A 21675-nucleotide genomic window follows, 5' to 3' on the forward strand; every position below is an offset into this window, starting at 1 on the left:
CTGATTAATGAAATTTCCTCTTATAGGCTTATTCATAGTTTGCTAAGAGGTTTGTTAACGAAAGTGGATTTCCAATTCATCTCACTGTAATTCGTATGCATATTGAGATAACTGTGTTTCAAGAATATTTGGTTAATCTTCTGAATTAGGTGAACATGTATCTAATGTTAATGCAAATTGATGTTTGAAATAACTCGCTATAACATATGTCCTAGCTATGGCCAGTGCTCCACAAGTCCCGAGCCACCTGCACAGTGACTATCCTGCCAGTCTGGTCAGTATGTACCTCCCTCTCCTCCCCGTCAGGGGATCGGGTCTTCAACGTAGTGCTATGTAGTAGCGCCACCTGCCGGTCAGCTTGGGAATTTCTTCCCTCTTGCTCTGGGCTTCCTTTATTAGCTCTGTCTTCTCCAAGTCGCCCCCTTCTCTTCGCTCCCCGCCCCTTTGTTTAAACGTTAACACGCGCGTTAAATCATTCTTTAGTTCCTTTGCTTTTCTTCCCTTTTCATCTCTTCGCCCTTCTAAGCCTCCCTCAGCGGCGGTTATGATGGAGACCAGAGAACTGCCAATCCAAGAAAAAAAGTACAACCAACCATATATTTGAAGGGGCATTCGACACCACAGAGAGAAGGCCAGCTATGGTCAACTAACCGCTAACTTCCTCCAAGTGCTTGAAATCCCTTTAAGATGTCCTCACGTTTCAATTGCTAATCATTTTCTAATTAATTCTGCTCAGTTTAACAAGCTCAAGTACTAAAGAAAATTATTAAGCTATTAGTAACTCATTATTTCTAACCTTTTATTACCAGATTTGACAAATTTGGAGTTTCTTCTATATTTAGGGCTCAGTTTTCATTATGGGGTCAGTGACCTAGCTGCAAAGCCACCATCCACAGTAGTTTATAGGGAGATAGCCCCCACCGGTGCCTTTTGGTACACAGCCCACCTAGGAGACAGAGACTTCTGTTTCTAACTGCTTAGCTCATCAGTGCAGAAAATGCAGCTGAGTACTAGTTGGGGAGCTGGCTGGTGAGTAGGTGTGGCCAGTGCAGTCCTTTCTTGGTTGGGTTAACCCTCACCTTGCCTTTGGTCTGTATCTGAGGATAAGGAATTCACTTCGGCCAACACTGGTCTCCGTAGCCAGTGCCAGTGCAGCTGTGAGGATATCTTGTTGCTTCTCTTCAAACACCAGCCTACTAGGGATGGGTGATAGTACATTGGGAATTCTTGCTCATTACAGACAGCAGCTCGAGGTTTCCAAGCAGGTACCACAAAATCTGTTAGGTCCATCAGGCTGGCTGTGCCCTCAAGGCCATGAACAGCTGTAAAGTAATACAGAAAATCTGGGCTGGGGATGTAGCTCGCTTGTTAAGATTGCAGGAAGCCCTGGGTTCCATTGCCAGCACCACACGGAACCAGATGGTGGCACACACCCAGAGATCCAGTACTGACGAGGTGGATCTTGACGAACAGAAGTTTGAGGTCACCCTCAGCTACACAGTAAGGCAGGGACGCCCACTGTTGAAAGTTCCGGTGTGTGTGGCTTTAGAGCCGTGGTTGCTGTGGAACTTATCAGTCTGTGGATGGCTGCTGCAGTTCTCAGAGAACCCTCTCTAGCACCTGCCTCAGGGACCCTCCGCTAGTCTTACTTCCCCGGTCCACTAGCAGAGCTTCAAAGGTAGATTTTAAGAGGTAGAGTGGACATCAGGTCAGCAGCTGAGTTTCCCATGTGGCCTTCTGATAATCCAAGCCAAAAAACAAAACAAAAAACAAAGATTTCCCTAGCTTTGGTACTGCTGAGCATGCTACCCCTACCCCCACCTTACTTACCCATGTGCCCCTCTGCACTCCCAATTTCCTAACCTCTTGATGTCTCTTTCAAAAGGTGGGGACCCAAACTGTATGCACTGTTCCAGATGCGTTCTTGTCAAAGCAGCATAAAGCAGATGTAACAGGACGATGCCTCCCTCCTCATGAGGTAAGTATAGCTGGCAGCCGCTGCGGGCGCGATCCCATGCCCCCAGGAGACATGCACAGATCCTGGGGGACCCCCTAGAACCTACATCTGTTCACCTGCTGACCAGAGCCTTTAGTTACTGTCAAGCTGAAGGAGCTGAGCCCCAGCGTGCTATAGCGTCCCATCCTGCGCCATCCTGACCTTCTCGATAGTCCGCATCCAACAGGCTCTTCCCCAGGCAAGGACTCCATCCTCCAATAAATCACTTCGCTGTCAGCTTGAGTCTGTGAAAGTGAGATTTTTATCTGTGACTGTGGTCAAGTGCTGTTTTAGGTAGGACGCTTTGTTGCATCTGTGAAAGGCTCTCTGGATAAGTGAGAATGGGGCGTTAGGCGTGTCCCCTCACACGTGACTCTTCGGAGTATTAAAGCCATACAGCTATGCTGTACCTGCATGTTGGGTCAGAAGATCAAAGAACTGGTTCATCTGCCTTATTAATAAAGTTATTATGCACCTCCCTCAGTCTGGCTGTATTTAAAAATCATTTTGACGTCCTCACCATGACGACAGATTGTTAGAAAATTACTTAGTCCTACATGAAACCGCAGCACTTCAGTTTATTGTAGAGACTGGGAAGGGTCCAGGTTGAGGTCTCCCAAATGTTCCAGGGGAGTTTTCCCCACCTGGTTACACATGGACACACTTGCAGCCGTGCCTGAGGAAGTGACGTAGGCTCCGTCACAGCAGCGTGCCTTGTACACCCCGTGGTGTGATGGCACAGGTATTACATGCGCATACCAGGGGAGGGAGTCCAGAAATGACTGACTTCTTTAGCCTTGGGTTTGAGAGTCTTTGACGTGAGGCGCAGGTCACACCAGACACCCAGACAACTCTCGATGCCACTGAAACGGTCACAGTTTGAAGGTTAGCTCGAAGGCCGTAGAGCACCCGTCTGCGTCTGCTCGCTCTCATTTAGAAATGGGTGTGGCGTGCCAACCGCAAATTCAGAGAATCCAGCTGTTCTTATTCCTGGTGTTTGAACAAAAATCTCTGCTGGAAATGCATTCTAACCATTCACGGATGCTACAGACAACATTCTCCACAATTTTCCCACCATGAAACCCCGTCTTCCAACACAGACATTTACTCCATTTTGTTTTATTAGTAAAACTCTAGATTAAAATAGGCTGATGCCCTGCTACTGTCTCAGTGCCTTTCGTGTGCTGAGACTGTGCCTACCCCTTCAAGGCGATGCCTTTGAGGAAGGCTGTCGCCAAGCAGTTGTTGTCAAGAGAGGAAAAGGTGCTTGTGTGATTCACCAGGGCCGCCAAGCTCAAATGGCAGATGTTGAATTATCCAGAGATGGATTCGTGAGGGGACCGAGGGAGCTGGCAGTCACCATCTCTTTCAGCCTGAAATGTCATATGGTTGTGAACCTTGGAAGGGCCGCGGCCTCCGCAGTCGGTTGTTAGTGGAAAAGGACTCAGTTGTCCCCTTAGCCTTGGTTCTTCCGTCTTTAGGGCTTCCCTTCAGAACTGTCATCCAGCCAGCCTGAGGGATTCTGCTGGCAAGAATGTAGAGATGACATCCAAAGCCACAGACAGGAACTTAGCTGGCTGGTTTCCTGAGCGGTGGAGCCCCCTACAGTCTCAGGACCAGACTCTAGCCAAATGGCGGCTGCTGGCTCAGCGGCCTGTGTGGATCACCGGGCTCCTCATTCTCAACATTCAGGCCTTGGGGTCTCTGCAAGGATCTGGGTGGATTTTTTTTTTTTTTATCTAAAGGCCTGATTAGATCCGACCTCAGGTTTCTCTGTATGGGGTCCTTGAAGTGACCTGAGGTGTGCACCATGTGGATGAGCCCACTCCTCAGGCTCTCCTCCCTCTTCTTCATAGCAGAAAGACCTGACTGCAGCTTTACACGTGTAACATCACATGATCCTGGGTCAGAATGTTCCCGAGCCTCTTGTTGAGTTCTTCTGAGGCCCTGGACACTTCCAGCTGGTCTGAGGTCAGAGAGCAGCCTGTCCCTCCTGGCATCTCAGCACAGAGTTCTACCTCCTCCCCAGCCCCTGAACATTCCCAGAGCGCTGAACAGAACTCTCAAGGCCATGCCCTTGGCAACCCGTCCTGGTAATATTTAAGTCGAAGTTTCTTCTTTCTCCCTGACCGTCCTGTCATCTCTCTGTACAGGTCCCGGGTGACTGACCCACGGTGGGCTTTAGACTCAGGATGTACAGAGTCAGCCCTGAGTCTTGAACACATACACTCCCACACTCTGGTATCTCCATCAACCAGGGCACTTGCTGATGCTTCTCCCCAGCGCCTGTTTGCTGTGCTGTGTGTTTCCTGCACTTCCTCACTGCCTTTCCCAGGATCAGACCTCGGGAGATGGACCAGGACGTGGGGTGTCTGTGGCCCTGTAGTCCTGAGCCAGCATCTGCTGAGCTCGGCTTGAGATGCCACTTTCTCAAATGTGCTGGAAGGCCTAAGCTTCTGGAAATACCACCGAGTCCCCTCCCCCAGCACCTTTTTCTGCATGATTGATTAGCTCATAATATGGAATAGACGGGGAGAATTTTCAAGACTTTACAACTTTTTAAAAAAATGTATGTGACTTATGACTTATCTTTGGCTTCTCTCTGAGAACAAACTTGGTAAACTTCCTTCCTTGTGAGTTCCTGTGGAATCTGCAGAAATCGATGTGACATACCCCCTCCTGTCTGGTCTGTTTGTATAATTGTATATAAATACAGCAATAAATATATTCTACCGTCATCTGGAGCCTGGGTTCCCAGTTCTCTCTGCACCTGGAGGTAGGCAGTGGCTATCACACTCTCGCTAACAGGTCCTCCCGACCCCGGGACCTCCCTGCTCCGTCTCGGTTTCTCCTCTCCTCCAGTTGCACTGCGTGTCACTAAGACACAGGCCAGTGTTTGGAGAAGGGGTGAGGAGGGTTCAGCGGCAGAGCTGGGATGTGAGGCAGCCTTAATAATTCATGCCGTGGCACCAGGCCTGGCTGAGGGAGGTTTGAATGTGAAGGGACTGAAGCATTGGGTGACAATTTGCAGAGTGACTCAGCTGTCTGACATTGGGGTGACTGTTCAGATAGCTGAGTCACATTGCAAACTGTCACCTTCGGAACGTGTTGTGCTGCAAAGAATGTGTCAGGTCTTTGCCAGGCTCAAAGGTAAACTTCAAAGATTTTTCATAAAAACCATACAACATGTGTCACGGTAGGTGTCTTTTTGTTGGTCGGAGGCTTTCAGGGTATGAGGGCGGTACAGAGGGCACACGAGCAGACAGCCCTTTATCAGTGCAATGCTGTCTGTCTGCTATCGAGGCTTGTTTATTCACACTGCCCTCTCCTGCACTTAAAGCCTTTTGTTATCAGCTTTTTTAAAAAATAACTTAAAAGATAATCATGTGCTTTGCTGTAGTGGTGATATCTTATCAAATTTCTCAGTAGGCCTCTCCTTGGCCATACACAGAAATTGGCATACAACTGGATTGGAACATACTGTGGCAAGGGAGGGTTTGGAGTACTCGAAAGGTCACTTTCTGTGTATATAAGTAAATAAATAAGGAGCAGGAGCACGTGGGACTTAGCAGGCTGGGAGTTATGGACCATGGCCATGTTGTAGGATTGTATCAAAGCCATGTTTAATCCTATTTCTTAGCAGAACCTCCAGTCCCTCTGCTCAAGAGAGAGCCTGCTATCCACAGCCAATGCTGCCTTTCTGGACAGATCCTTCCTGGCTGAGGCGAGTGACTGACACAGGCAGAAGCCATTAGGAAAGATATGGCTGTGGTGGGGTATGGGCTAGTCCTCTGGGAGACTGCCTGGAAGCAGAGGCTGAAGAGGCCTAAGGAGTCCTCAGCAGGTGATAAGCCCGGCACTGCAGGGTGTGGTCTGCTGTAGTGGGGATTAGTGGTCGAACCTGGGACTGGTTGCTCCAGGCAGGGACCTGACTCCTCTGCTGTACAATAGGGCGTTTGGATTGAAGGAATGAGTCATATACCTCCATTTCTACACTTAATGTCTGTCTGTAACAGACATTTCCCTGGAAAAGGGAAAGAAGTCACCTACTTTTCATATTAAACAGAAGATGGCTGGATGGCACAGATAGGCCATGGAGGCAGGAGAATTAAGGATGTTTATGTTCAGAGCTCCCCAAGCCCAGTGCCCTTTGCAGAGACAGAACACACGAGGCCCTCTCTACTCATGCTCTCCGGGCTGCTTTCATGACTCTTCTGCACATTTGGACAAATGGACTGGAAGTCGATGGCTCAGAACCACAAAGCCTATAGTCTGACCACCAGAGAGGGAGAAGACAATACCTTCCAGTTACCAACAACCCTACATGCTTGCTCCCTGAAGGAGCAATGGGTAGGAAGGTCTCCCTTTTCCCCAGAGAACCCATACATAAGATGGACACTCAGCCTCAGGATGTATTCTGCATTCCTTCCCAGGAAGACGCAGACATTGACTGGAGAGTTTGTGAACAACACTGTTTCCCATGTTTTCTTCTGGGGGAGCTGTCTGTCCGAAGAAAGTCCAATTACCTCCACCTCTCTGCCTCACAGAGGTGGCCACAGGGAGGGTGGGCCTGCCTTCTTGGGATTCAGTGGTAGACAGACAGAAGGTCCAGCTACCCCACCTAGGTCTGCACACTCAAGCAAGAAGCTTCAGTCAGTCTCACTGTGATCCTCAATCCCACCTACTTAATCTCTCACTTTGTTGCTCAGTCCTATGTTTCTTATTTAATGTACATCTGATCCTCCTGGAAGGTTTGCTAAGAAACATGCTGGAGGGGCTGTAGAGATGGCTCAGTGGTTGAGAGTACTGACTGCTCTTCCTGAGGTCCTGAGTTCAATTCCCAGTAACCACACGGTGGCTCACAGCCATCTGTAATGGGATCTGATGCTCTCCTCTGGTGTGTCTGAAGAGAGCAAGAGTATACTCACATACATAAAATAAATAAATCTTAACAGAATAAAAACATGCAGGAATCCTTTCTCAGACTTTCTGGTAGAGCTGACAGACCATAGCCCTGCCTCCATTTCTAGCACATTCCTAGGTGAGACCAAGGCTCCTTCACTAGGAACCACACTCGAGACCTAGAAGCACTTGTTTGAAAGGAGGAATTGTATTTATTGTTCTCCTCAGACACTGCAAGAACCAAATGTTCCCAGGCTGAGTCAGCTGGGTGGCATTTGGTAAATGGGGGCCAGTGAACATTCCTTGGTCAGCATGAGTAACTCTTACAAATCAATATCATCTTCTGGCCTCGGCTGTGGGGACAGACAAGTGGTTCTGCATTACACTCACTTCAGACGGGTAGAACACAAGATAAATGGAGGATGGCCGCACTTCTACCCTGAAATGGTGATTTAAATTCAGAATCCCATTTTCTCTCAATAAACCTAGAGACTGAGAGAGCCCGGTGCACAGATAAACAAGTACATAGCCAGGGTTTTCAGCAAAGGTAGAAGTGAGTTGTATGATTCAGCTTTTTGCTGAATTGTAAAAGTCAAACATCCATAGATCAGAAAACAGCATGGCAGGTCCTCACAATGGGATTGCACCTGAGGGGTCAGCTGAAGAGGGGACACTGACAGAGGCACTTCCCAGATGCCCAGCCTTCCCTGAAATGGGTATTGTCCCTGGTAGATTTCACCTACTGGAGTTCATACAACTGGAGTTAATCTGCGTACACTCTCCAATGCCTGGTTTTCCTCAACCAACACAAGAATTCCTTCAAATGTCTCTCACCCCTTTGGCTTTTGTGACATCCATCCTTTACCATCAAGGCTGCTGGATGTCAAGCCAGTGAAGCCTTCTAACGTCACAGCCCAGCATGGCCTCCTAGCCAAGCCTCTGTGTAAATATCCGTGCCTATACTCCTCCATTTTCTAGTCTTTCTGCAATCTGGTCCACCCCAGTGGAAATGCCTTCCTTGCCACCCAGCCCATCCGTATTACAGAACGGCTCCATAAGTTGCCTTTGGTAGTGTACCAACAGCCTCAGATGCCCTTCTTCCTGGGCATTTTAAGGTCATGAGTTCCTATCGAAATGGTGAGCGTGGGAACTACCTGGTGAGGGGCTGTGCTGCTTAGTTTTGTCAACTTGACACAAGGTAGAGTCATCTGAGAGGGAGGAGCCTCAATTGAGAAAATTCTGGCTGTAGGTATGTCTGTAGGGCATTTTCTTAGTGATTGATGTGGAAGAGTGCTACATTCCCCATTGTGAGTGCTGTCATTCTTGGGCTGGGAGTTCTGGGTTCTAGGAAGCAGGCTGAGTAAGCCACATGGAGCAAGCCAGTAAAGCAGCATCCCTCCATGGCCTCTGCACCAGCTCCTGCTTCCAGGTTCCGGCCCAGTTTGAATTCCTGACCTCACTTCCTTCAGTGATGGACTATGATATGAAGGTATAAGCCACTTAAACCTTTTCCTCTACAACTTGCTTATGGTATTTCAACACAGCAATAGAAACTCTAAGAGGGCATTAGTCTGTCTCTTGTATTAGACCACAGGACATGGGTACTTGACAAAGGAAGTTTGATTTATGGATCTGATCACCCAAAAACTCTGGCTATGTGGTCCTCATGAGGGCTGGGGTGCCCACTGTACCACAAATGAAGAAACAGAACAGGATTTGGCTGAGTGAGGAAGGGCTGAGGGCAGACTCACTTTCTTTTCTGGTCTTATGGGAACTGAAACAACCCTTCTAAGGATGGTGCCCTGTGACTTAATCACTTTGCATGAAGTCCTACCCCTTAAAGGTCACATTACCTTCATGTTGCCAAGTTGGGGACTAAGGTTCCATCACTAGAAACTCACCATAACCAAGCCATAGCATCTGACTGTCCTGATATCTATCTAGACTTATCTCTTTAGGGCCAGGGGATAGCCTACCTGCATCCTTGTGGTGGACATGGCTGGTCTCATACCTTTAGTCCCATGGATACCAGGAGACATATCTTGATTGTTAGGATCCTTGATAGGAGTGGGTGGAACTGACATCCAGGAAGAAAACCAGGAGTGTCACAAAACATTGTCCAATGTGTAAGGGACTTCTGTATGTAGCCTTAAATATCCACTCATGTCAGCTACCCCTTTGCCAGTCTGTGGCCTCTGTGCACGGGTATGTCATTGCTTTAGAGAGGATGAAATGGCAGGGCTGGACAACAGGCTATGGCTTACATGCCTCGACAATAGGCTATGGCCTACATGCCTGGACAATAGGCTATGGCCTACATGCCTGGACAATAGGCTATGGCCTACATGCCTGGCTTCAGTGGGGCCAAGTAACTAGCCAGACTAAAGTACAGCACTGACCAGGTGAGGGCGAAGGGATTTGTGACATTCAGAACAGTCTCCTGTCCCAAAACTACAGAAGGCAGCCTCAGTGGGGTTCCTCAGCCCAGGAATCCTCCCTCCCTCCACAGGATACTCTCTGGACCGGAGACTGCCCCAGAGAGGACTCAGTGGTCCCTAAGCATGTACACACAGGCCTCTTCATCCTGACCCCTACATATTCTGTCATCACTGAATTGAAGATCCACGAGGTGGGAAATGATTCCATCTACACTGGAAGACAGAGGCAAGCTTCAAGATCAAAGTCGTGTTCACGATGGGGCACTACTCCAAAAGCTCATGCTGAAGTCACTGTGTACTTGCTCCAAACTCTTCCCAGGGGGTCTGTCAGTTTCTATGTTACCATAGAGACTTCTTGTTCTTGTGAGAGAGATGGAGAATCTTTCAAAGCCAGTCACTCCGTCTTCTTCCAGTCCCTGGCAGCTAGCTTATCCTAATATCCCTGACAACCTTGGTTGGTTCTCTCCCAGAGGCAGTTAAGGATGCTCTCACCTTCACAGCTGCCTCTGACCTGGGGGATGACAGGAGGGTGGCAACGACCCAGGGCCAGGTACTTTGTTTTGAATAAATTCAGCATCACAGTTGCTATTTTGTGACACTTCTCTTTCATGCACTGATGAGTATTAATGTAATGAGTATTAATGCATGACCATGTAGTAACTCATCAGTGAGTGCTAACATTTGTCTTCAGACAAGCGTGGGCCTGAGAAAAAGAAAGCACTAGGTCTCGTTAGCACTCTAGTCCAACTCCTGCTCTCTGGGCTCAGGCTGACCTGGGAAGGTTGGAAGTCTCTCCCACTAGTTGCTTTTGATTTACTGTTTTGCATGTGTTGGAGTCTCTGGCAACTATGAGCATCAGTGCTCCAATGTGCATGTGCAGCCTGGCCCGAGCGCAGCTGAGGCTGCAAGTTCTCTGCTCATGTGTAGATGATGGGAGTGGGAGGAGGGGCAGATGACCAGCTGATGCTGGCCAATGGAAAGTACCAGTTTGAGAGACAATGTTGGAGGAAAAGCAAAGGTCTGCAAAGTGACAGAGGAGGAAAATCCCACTAGGAAAACATCTTGTTATAATGACCACAACAGAAGTAGAATATTTCCACTGACCAAAAATGACCATAAAATTGGGTCAGGAAGACAAGCTCTGGAGAACAGCAGGGATCCTGTTTCCTATTTTAAGGCTCTCGAGCAGGGCCAGGCAGCACTGCTGCCCTTGAGTTCTCCTTCTCATGTACTGCCAACAAGGAAAGGCTGTCAACGCCATTTTACAAGGGGCCTTGGGAAAGACTCTGAGAGCTGATTTGCTTGATTCAGCCTACTGTGTGTGTGGTGTCATACTCACGTGTGCAAGACGCACTCAAGCACACAAGTTTCACATATTGATCTCTGCCTGCTGCCTCTCCCAATCCCTGAAAGAAATGAAACATTTTCTATAGTGATCTAGGTTTTTAAGCTTCAACTATCAACAAAATAAAACTTGTCTATTATCTGTTAGGTCTGTTTTTTTTTTTTTAATACTTACTCATATTGACTGTGTTGCTTTTAGAATCCAGTTTAACCCACAAGAAAGAGACCTTGAAGGATACGCATGGAACCTGTTTAGAATTCACATGTATCAGTTCCCAATTGGTGTACCAGCCCAGTCCATACTGCTCCATGAAGAGAAGCCTGCTCAATACCTTTTAATGGCCTGCTGGCCTTCATCAGAACAAACACACCTACACTATCCAGCTTTTCTATAAACTGAGTGGATAAGGTCCCTATCCACAACCACACTGTCTTAGCTAAACCACCAGACACTTCAGAATCATCAGAAATAAAACACCTTAGAGACTAAGAGAAAGAAAACACTCTCACCATATTCTGAGTCATGAGTAGTTGTTTTTAACATTTAATTTCAGTTTAATAGGAATTAATTGTGGCTCTAACATTTACATCAATGCTGAACATTTGCACAACTTTCAGAGTAGCCCAATATCATTAACCACAGAATCTGGGAAGCAGAATCCAGGGGAACAGAGAAGGAAATGCATTGTTTACTTAGCATCTATGCTGTCATATGAGATCTACTTTTTCATATAACAACATACCACAAGAAAAATGAATATTTTAGTATTTCCCCCTCTATGGCTGACTCATGTAGCTGTTTCCACTGCTTTTGGAATTGTAAAAATCCTATTACAGAAACATACAGAACAGATAGAGGAGGTAAACAGAATAATATGTTTATTAAGTGGTTGCTTTAAACATACTCATCCCCTTATTTTTCCTGTAAGAAAAGCTTGAAGGATGAGGAAGGAAATTCTCTCCCGGCGAACAGCTACAGTTGGGAGGAGTAGGAGACCTGACAGTGAGGGTATACCCTGTCTGCGGTACTGACCGTTTGTGGGTGTTCATACAAGGCTGAAAGTTTATAATTAAAACCCCCAGAGGAGACACACACACACACACACACACACACACACACACACACACACACACACGTTTATGCCTTACAAATCCATCACTGTACTTCCTTTTCTTAAAGACATGAGCTACTTTAGAGAGAAGTGGTAAATGCTTTTCTGGGAAACATCTCGTTGTTCACCTGAAATACCTGGACAGAAAGTTCAGTACATGGTTTAAGAAATGAAACTTTACAGGTTTAAAAGGATTGGAAACATGCATAGACGTTTTCTACTGCCAAATGGTCAAAACCTGAAATTACGTTTAAGTCTGAAGGACTGAGGATCCCAGGGGAGAGCCATGTATAAATATGGCGGCGTTGTTATAACATGGGTGACAGGCAGGAAGTGAGAGGGTGTAACAGACACAACATCAACACAGTTAAAGCCAGGACTCCACTCCAATTTTAAAAGAAAGTGAGACTACTTAAGTAGGTGGTGGTTTTCATGGCCGTTTAACAACCCGGGAAGAGAGTGTTATTGCTGACACACCGTGACGAAGCAGTGTGAATAAGTGTGCACAGTGGTGTGCACCATCAGTCAATTCACACTTACAGGTGATCATGGGAACATCACCCCCTGGCAGTCCCTAAGGTATCCAAAGACTCCACAGGGAACATTTAGACAGAGAAAGAAGACAGGTTTCTTACTAGAGTGACAATGTAACAAATATACTCATTGGACCAGTCCGTTTTAAACATGACAGGAAAATCTGAAACTGTGAAGCTACTGTATGTGAATTTTTAAAATCACTTGTAAAGAAGGGCAAGTCTGTTAAGTATCAGAAGACAAAAAGGAACAGAAAAATGTAACTGACAAATGCAATCTCGGAAAAATGTGGCTAATTATAGACCGAATTTTAAGAGGCTGGTTTTTGGCCTACGAGGCCACTAAGAAACAAAAGAAAATGGGTTCTTATTTAAAAATAAGAACTTAAGCAAAATTCCCAATACTGATACTTTTTTTTTTAAACAGATTTCTTGATGGCTAGACATCTCAAATGATGGGTATGGTGAACTTAACAAATGCCTCCCATGCTTTCTGGTCATCTGAAGGACACGAGTGACGCTCACACCCCCTCTAGATGGCTCATGAGATACAGCTATTGTTAATTATATTAACATGCACAAGAACTGACTGCTTACTGTGTCTGGCTTTCTTCCCTCAAGGACAGGGCAGGGGAATGGCCCACAGGTAAAAACTGGCCTGTTGTTCATTTCGGTAAATAAAATTTTATGTAAAAGGTCACATTCTCATCTCTATGCTACCTGTGGCTTTTACGCTGTAAAGGCGAAGGTGTACAGTAAAGAGACTACCTGACTCTCCGAGAAGCCTATTTACTACCAGACCCTACAGAGAGAGCTGTTGGCACATGTCCTCAGGTTTGCTTCTTCCCTTTCACAGCTCCGGCCTCCTCCAGTGCTGGTATGTGGATGACTCCATCTTCTAGGCTCACTCTGTTCACTGGTGTGTATCCTGAAGCTTTCATATCACAGCTGGGGGTCCGCCTTTAATATATTTGGAACATAATCATTATCTCCAGCCATGATCTGCTTGATGTCAGGCATCCTCTAAGAATTAGCGATTAATAAAGTGGAAGCGCCATCTGGTAGCAGACAGACAGACAGAAAACTGTGCCTCTTGTTTTATTTTGGCTGAGGAATAAGGGAGGTAAAGGCGCGAAACCCAAATACACTTAAGAGTGAACCCCAGTCAGTCAGGGGAAAGGTCTTAGCATTCAAACACAGAATGTCAGACAGAGAGATCAATACATGTACGCACATGTACACACATGTGCGTGCTCACTCACATACGCAGTCATACTGACATCCATTACAAACTAAAAAGTACAACATAAAGTATATTTGTTTTATAAATATATTACTGTCTATACACATATAGATACATCCGTAAAAGACATGTTAAATAATCATTTATATAATCAACACTACTTTTGTGTATTTAAAAATTACACATTCTATTAAAATTATCAAAATAATCTTTAAAAATACCAAGAATAAAACCAAGTGTTTCTTTCCATGTAAGTGGTTCTGAATCTTATCATTGGTCAAATAGACCCTAGACTTGGTCATTCACAACTGAAAGACACAGTTCAATCAGGAAAATGTTATCCATTAAAAGACAACCCCCTAGTTTTTAATACTTCATAACAAATGTGTATTATAAAACACCATCTTTAGGTAATTACATATTTTCGTAAATGTATTTTCATAAAAACAAAAATTCAAGTTGCCACCAGTGTCAAATATTTCACACTGGTGACCATTACTTTCACTGTTTGGGTCAGTGACAAACTCCCCTTAGGATAACAAGACTGAAATGTCTGTATTACATGCAAGAAAAGAGGAAATTCTGAGGGCCATTTTGGCCAGTTAAGTACTATTCCCTCTGGACTAAGACACAGGGACAAGGAACTGCTACTACTGCATAAAGTACAGTTGACAGCTATTGTTCAGGGGCAGAAGATCCCAGTCTGAGTCCTTTTTAATCAGCTGACCAATTCTGACTTTTTACTACTCATTAGCACACCATTTATTCATTTTATTTTTAGCTAGTCTGGTAAATAGAAATTAGAGATTGGGGAGGAATATTTTAGCCAAAATGAAGGTTTATGATCAGCTACAAATTTAATAATGGGCCCCTCTTACTAATTACCGGAGGGTTTTTTTTTGTTTTGTTTTGTTTTGTTTTTTTCTGAGAAATTGATGTAGCTAAAATCTGCCAACCACCTTATTAATGTCTGAAAGCAGCATTGGTGCTTCATCAAAGGGGACAGACAAATTGCCCTCTTGTCATAAGAAAACCTTTTCTTAGCACACAGCCAATGGCACTGAGAAATATAAGAGTGGATGGGTCAGAACTACCCACTCCATGACACACACTGGCAAAGATTACATCAAAGATGAAAAAGAGGGCAACTTCAGCTAAAAACACAAGAAGGCCAAATTTTAAGTCATATCCTTTTTACCTAAGCTCTCACTTAAATCATTTAGTCAAGTGTGCCCATTTTTCCAAACAATCACAGTGCTAACATGACGCAAAAGTGACATGTCCATTTGAAGTGACTTCTTACCCGATCTTCACAATGTGTCTGGGTAGACTGGATATGAGGAACCCCACATTTGCAACCCTGTTTTTGGCATTTACTTAGCCCTCCACATTTCAACTTGTCCTTCAGATAATGACCGACAGAATCAAGGACAGTTTCACAAGTCGGCTGTGTCACTCTCAGACACACCACTCGGGATGGCACTCTGGGTAAAGATGTGTGCCATGCTCACTCAAACACAACAGCAGTAACTGTAGAACATCACTTTCCTGAATTAAGTTTGCTGAACATGGTTCAGATTATTGGATATGCTAATATGCACAATGCCGTTTAGAAGCATTTACTGTGTACCCAAATCCTACTCCATGCAACACACAGTGTCACACAAGTAGTGAAAATGTTATCCTAGTCGAAGATGCTTGGACATTATTTTCAGGCAGCATTTTACCTTTATTTTAAGTTCACACTAGGTAAGTTTTAGGAAAAAAATGCCAATAAATTTATTTAATTAATATATTTTAATATATAAAACTAAGACAGACACCTTTATTTACCTTAATTGTTTTATTTTCTACCCTATTCTAGACTTCAATTTTCCTTTAAAATTTTGTATTTAAATAAGAGATAAAATGTTGCCCAAAAGTCTAATTATAGTTACACATTTGTGTTTTTAACTAGATCTACAAATCAAAATAGTTCTTATTGTTAAAAAGATACAATTTGTATCAACAGTAAAAGGTACTTTCTGGTTTTCAGGGCTTTGCCTCTCGCAGACTGCAGAGCATCTAGACCAGAGCATCCAAGCTGACTACATGAGTAGAGCTGGACTTGTCCTTGCAACAAGTAAAATCAGAGGCAGCTTCTGTGCCTCGCAACACTGTTGTCTGCACTGACCGTCAACCCATCTCCTGATGCTCAGGAAGGTCACCATGGCAAGCAAAGCCCACGACTTTGCAACCAGAAATATCCCTTACTAATACTAGAACAGACTTTAGTCTGTATCTAAAACTACACTATTTGTGGCAAGAGTGTGGCCTTAATAATATAACAGGCCCCCAAAAGCTACCTTCAGGAAAGTGGAAAATATACAATATCTTACAAAAACTTCAAGTTACCATTTACAGGTCCTCTGTTGCCATTTCTCTAGTGCAGTAGCAGGAAATGTTGCATACCCTCAGCACATCAGACCACCTCAGCCTCGAGAAAGAGCAGGAAAGCTAGGGTGTATTAAATATAAAAGTTGCATTGAGAATACTTGGATTCATTAAAAACGGGCAGGTACTGAGAAAGGGTTATTCATCTAGTACTGTGCCTCCCACAAAAAGACAGAGATTAAAAATACATGTTAATGGAAATCCAGGATTTCAATCCCATTTCTACTGTCAAAAAGCACATTTTAGCTGAGAAGCAAAGCTTTAACCTGTAATAGTCAAGCTTTTGCCTTGTTCATAAAAAAGAAAATGGAAACATGTTTTCCATTGATTGCATCTGCTTTCTTTTAAACTGACCATTTAAAATAACTAATTTTCTGAACAGGAAACATCGAAACAAAAATAAAATAATAAAAAGTGCGACACTGGGAGTCATTCTAATATGTACTATCTCCATTTTAACATAACTGGAAACTTACATTTTTAAAAAATATAAAGTCAGTGCTGTAGTATATCTTTGTTTCTATAAATAATGGTTATAGCACAAAGAAGCCCACTTTCCCCAAATAAAAATAACTTAGGAAGCTGTAAAGGATTCTGGTTAAGCTCGGCTTGAGGAGATCGTTTGCTGGGTCAGTGCCTCCATGCTCTGGAGGCACCGCCACTGCTTGCAGTTCACAGACAGACACCAAGTTAATAAGACAGGAAACAAGGATAAAAAGTGCTGCATATAAACCCCTGATGCACCAAAGAGGAATATCAAAGATCACAGAGACATCTATTAAATCAAACTGGAGAAATTTCCAGCCAAGTGTATAGCTTTAAAAAGGAAATGTTAAAAACAAAAGTTTGAATGTAAAGCATCCCGTGGTAAGTCCACCAAGTGGGGCTCCATAGGATTCCATGATACAGTAGCTCACATAATGGATACTACATAACCTCCCTGCCGAGAGGGAGATCACACGTGCTATTGTAGCAAACCTCCCTCAGCAACTGAGCTCAACACGCATACTCCACACCACAAAGATGCATCATCTCTTCAGTAACCCAGCTGCGACTTCTCCACTAAGATGGCTGCCGCGAGCTGCTGGGCATCTGTCATGTGAGGATTCCTCTTCATGACGAGCCTCACAAGGTCAGGGGGGAAGATGTTGCACAAGTTGATATAAATCTTCTCTCGGCTGTCCTGGTACCTCGGAGGGTCGTGTGGCATTCCGCAGTAAGGGATCCTCCAGGTCGGCTCCTGCTGCTCGGGCAGGCTCTGGAAGGTGATCGACTCATAGCAGGGGGGTGTGGAATTGTCGGGTAAGGAGTAAGTCTGCCGGTAGCCATACGCGTCCATCCCATAGCTTGGCCTATCCCAGCTTCCTAGGCCTTCCTGGCGAGAATAAGGCTTTCTTTGTCTTGAAGGAGAACTATCATAGAGTCGAGAGTCAGAAATGCTGTCTATTCTCGTGGCCACTAAGGACCTCCCTAGGTGTGATGCCTTAGAGTGTGCTGAACTTGGTGGAGAGGGGTAGTCGCCAGGACAGCTGGAGCGGGCACCCACGGCAGGGTGCTGCAGATGCATAGCCAAGTGTGGAAGAGGACGCTTGTGATGGAACTTTGGTTCTTCGTGACTGTAACTCTGAACTCTGGTTAAGGGATCGTGGAAACTCTGCAGGAAGGGCTGGGAGTTAAGGCGGCTGTGAGGGTGCATGTGTTGACCCTTGAGATTCTCTTCCAGCTGTGGGTCAGGAGAGCTGACGTAGGAGCGGTCACTGTACCCCACGTAGGAGTCGCTGCTCCCACAGCTCATGCTCCCCTCACTGCTGCAGTCTGAAGCTACAGAATTGACTCTATAATCAGTGTCTAGGGAGAAACGCCTTTCAGGACTTCGGGGGCCTGAGATACTCAGATTAGAATATGCGTTCAACATGGAATAATAGCCAACATCAACAGGGGACTCACATTTTGGATACTGTTCGTAAGGCATTGGCGCGCCATGATTTTTGGTTGCCATCATCATTGGAGGGTATTGTCCCTGTGGTCTTTGATCCTGAGGTGGGAAATGAACTCCAGATGGAAGGCCATTGCTTAAAGATGTAGTGCTTTGGGGTTTTGCAGTAGAAGTGGCCGGGATACTAACTAAGGAAGGTACAGACCTGGTTTCCAACTTGTTTTTGGTGGGAAGCTTTTCCTCTATGTCTTGGTAGACGTGAGTCCTTATGCTTGGGTCTGACTGCCTCTTTGGAGCACCTCGTTTAACATCCGAAGTGCTATCAGCCTTGGTGCTGCAAGGAACACTGTTGCTCTTCACCAGTCCCCCTTCATTTGTAGTTTTGGCTGCTGTGTTTCTAGACATGGCACGAAGTTCATCAGCCACTGAGCGCTGAGGCTGGCTGCCCCTTTCTGGGTGGTAATATTTGCACTTGTGTCCATACGTACACTTCTTTCCTATGAAGATAAAACCAGTTAGGCAAAGGAGCACACCATGAGGCCCTGCACAGCCAGCGAGGCAGGCCTATCTGAGCTTGTGTACAAAGGCAGAAATGGGAGCTGGGCTATGTCCTAGTGTGTTCCTCGCTCTCTTCGGTCTTCTTGCTTACTAGGAAGAACACCGAGGAAGCTCTCAGTTGATCTCTCAGATCATATCTGCCTCTTCTCTTCCAGGTCTTTACAACTGGGTGGGAAAGTCTGCTATGGAGAGCATCTGCACTGCTGTGATGCGACAAAGCTACACTTCTCTGATCCATCCCCACAGACAAGAGTTCCTCACTCTCATTCCCATAAACAGTGACTCAAACAGAATCAGCACGATTTTCACTGTGAGAAATCCTACATTGAACCCAAATAGGTAAAAAACAATTGTTTAAGGCTAGCCCACTTCCTTATATTTCCTTATAAACAATTGTTTAAGGCTAGCCCACTTCCTTATTATTTCCTTATAATCGAAAGAAGCACACAGTGTGGCACGTTAGTTTTCGGTACGTCCCAGCGCACTGCACTCTAAAGGCACATGTCAAGTATCCGTAAGGACAGTTACCATAGGGACAGGGCTGCTTTTTGTGTTCAGGAACAATGGGCTTCTTCCTCAGAAAATTATCCAGACTTGGGCCATGTCTGCCAAGTGGGTCATCTGGGGGCATGAACCTGTCACAGAGAGAACAATAAAGAATGACACACACAAAGGTTAATTTGTGAAATATGTAATACGATACAAATATTCATTTATTCTATTTTTTTTGAAATTTTATTCCAAGTGTTTTGACTAATATTTATAAGATTAGGAAAAAAAACCCAAATGTTTAAAGCATGTTCTCCTATAATGTTCAGTTTTCACTATAACTTGTATCTGCTTTAATTTAAATACTTCTGTGACAGCGTGTCCTACCATGTCTTTCTTCCTCTCAGTCTTGGGTGCTGGTAAGGACTAGAGTTTTAATGACCAGAGCATCTTAGGATAGGAGAGCTCTGTCCACCGCAGTCTGCAGGGGAGTGCAGGGCAGGCAGAGGAGAGCAGTTGAGAAGGGAGGGACAGTGACAAGCACAGACCCCACTCTATGCCAGATGTGACTCATTTATGTGTTCCATTTATAGATCAATAAATAATTCTAATTCGGGTTCAGATGAATTGAGTCACCTTGTCTCTGACATCGAACTCCAAAGTCAAGATTCAGTGGCCTGCAACTCTGAAGTCTGTCCTGCACACTGTGGCAGCAGCTCCTCAGCTGGGGGCAGGCAGAGCTCGCCTGTGATCCTGGCTACCTGAGGCCAGAGGGGAGGAGGGTAAGGCAAGAGGACTGCACATCCAAGCTTCCTAACCACAGAATGAGTTCAAGGCCAGTCTGAATGAGTTAATAGACCTGGTCTCAAAAAGACTAAGAAACAAAAGTGTCAAGGCTGTAACTGAGTGTGGCACCATATTTGCCCAGCACACAATGGGAGGCTCTGATCCCTACTACTAAAGATGGATCTAAATCTAAGGACACAAGCAAGTCACTGAATTGACTATCAAATGGAGGAAAGAAAAATTTATACATCATGCACAGAAATATATTTGAATACTTGTTAGGTCTTTGTTTTAACTTGAAATGAGCCCAAGTGTTTATCTGCAAAATGAGAACGTGAGCAATATAAACACTCAAAGAAGAACAATCAAAATAGCTAAGGAAAGTACTTAATAAACACTGTTACTGTGACAAAAGAACATTCAGTAAAAAACCTGGCGGTTAGAGCCGTAGGTCAGCACATGGCTAACCTGGGCCGTCCCCAGCGTTGTTAAATAACAATATTTTCCCCTTACTCATGTTTCCACGACTCTCTCCTCAGAGTCTCCGCCTATACAGTGCAGCTGAGAGCAGGCTGTGCCAACCCTCACTGTGCACACTTCTCAGAGTCTGCATAAGGAGTTCGAGCAGTGAGCAGCAGCAGCACTGCGGCTTGACAGGTCTCTACAGTGGGCCTGGTCTCCTCGGAACCCCTGTAATTCTCAACACAGGAATTAGCTTGTGTGGTTTTTGTTTTCTCCTCATTTATATATTCTACGAAATAACTCTAAGGCTGAGAACACAAAGATATTTTTGAAGCTTTTGCTAAATTGTACAACAGTTTTCACGCATTTAAATCTCTAAGCTTGGTTACCTTGCTGTGTGGGTGTTGGCTGCAGGGGTCTTGCAGCACGTGTATGAGTGCTCAAGGTAAAAGAAGTGTCAGATCCCCGGAACCAGTTACAGATGGGTGTGAGCTGCCCTGTGGACGCTGAGACTTCAACCCAGGTCCTCTGGAAAAGCAGTGTTCTTAACTGCTAAGGCTATCTCTCCAGCCCTAGCTTTTATGCAGAATGAGTGTTCTTATTTTTGTGAATTAATCAGGTGAGAAAAAAAACTCATTTTGGGTTTAGATTAACAATAGGTAAATGTCTTCCACGTGTAAGTAAATTGTAACTTGTGTGTGCTTCGTGTTTATATGTCAACTGTCCTTTTACTAACTTGAAGTCTGCAGTCATGACCACAGTTTTCCTTCATAAAAAGCCTTAATAAGTGTGTGTTTAGAAAGCTAACATGGTCTAGGTGGATTTGACAGGCATTTTGGGGGATGAGGGGGTAGATGTTTCTGTCAGCCAGGTCCATGAGAAGAGTCTAAGAAGGCCCAGGGAAAGGCACAAAGCTCACACTGGCTCTTCTGGAGTGTTCAGCTTTTGGTTCCCGTCAGGATTAATGGGAAACTGGTGGTCAAAAGAAACCTGTCTCAGATCCCATCCGTGGCAAAGTGGGGAAGACACTCCTGCAGCTGCTGGGGACAGCAGGCTTACTTACTTGTCATTGACGAAGGAGTACATCAATAGCCGTTCATCTATGAACTTCTTCCATTCTGGCTTTTCATTTGCCAGATCTCTGTAGTTATCATTGGACACAATTATACCATCGGATTCAAAAGCCAGCTTCACGATGAACCTGTCGTCATAGCACACCACGCGCCTGCCCTGGACACGCCGTGATGGTGTGAACACCAGGATTTTTTCCTTCTCTAGTTTACGTAAAATTTCCTGATCTGCGATAAGAAAAAGGTGGAATTTCAGGAGTAAATACATAATTAAATACATAATGACCTTCATATGATGAGAGGTTTCCTTTTTAATTAAAAATGTTTATTTTATGTATATGAGTGTTTTGCTTCATCTAGGTAGGACTGTGTA

The 21675-nt window shown here is 45.0% G+C and overlaps 2 protein-coding genes and 1 non-coding gene across 16 annotated transcripts in view; 1 reads left to right on the forward strand and 2 right to left on the reverse strand.

Moving 5' to 3' along the window:
- The window catches only part of Rdx (radixin), a 72469-nt gene extending 53443 nt beyond the window's left edge, over positions 1 to 19026 (forward strand). For 2 of the 11 annotated variants that reach the window (XM_039081453.2, XM_039081452.2), the window contains exons 15-16: positions 1886 to 1978; positions 4150 to 4734. In XM_039081453.2, the coding sequence (XP_038937381.1) occupies positions 1886 to 1952 (67 nt within the window). In that variant the 3' untranslated portion in view covers positions 1953 to 1978; positions 4150 to 4734. Of the gene's footprint in view, positions 1 to 215; positions 2480 to 4149; positions 4735 to 18650 lie in introns of those variants that run through there. The other 9 variants (XR_010053962.1, XR_005487816.2, XR_010053961.1 and 6 more) reach the window with 9 other exon arrangements.
- Mir6329 (microRNA 6329) lies at positions 5005 to 5095 on the reverse strand. Its single transcript, NR_106701.1, has one exon. It is a non-coding gene; the product is annotated as a microRNA 6329 (primary transcript).
- The window catches only part of Zc3h12c (zinc finger CCCH type containing 12C), a 64487-nt gene continuing 54023 nt past the window's right edge, over positions 11212 to 21675 (reverse strand). For 3 of the 4 annotated variants that reach the window (XM_039081457.2, XM_006243073.5, XM_063265460.1), the window contains exons 4-6: positions 21296 to 21530; positions 19024 to 19130; positions 11212 to 18434 (exon numbers count right to left, since the gene is read on the reverse strand). In XM_039081457.2, coding sequence (XP_038937385.1) covers positions 17038 to 18434; positions 19024 to 19130; positions 21296 to 21530 — 1739 coding nt within the window. In that variant the 3' untranslated portion in view covers positions 11212 to 17037. The remainder of the gene's footprint in view (positions 18435 to 19023; positions 19131 to 21295; positions 21531 to 21675) is intronic. The other variant, NM_001108146.1, reaches the window with a different exon arrangement.

This window comes from Rattus norvegicus, chromosome 8 (genome assembly GCF_036323735.1).
Source record: "Rattus norvegicus strain BN/NHsdMcwi chromosome 8, GRCr8, whole genome shotgun sequence".
Lineage (NCBI taxonomy): Eukaryota > Metazoa > Chordata > Mammalia > Rodentia > Muridae > Rattus > Rattus norvegicus.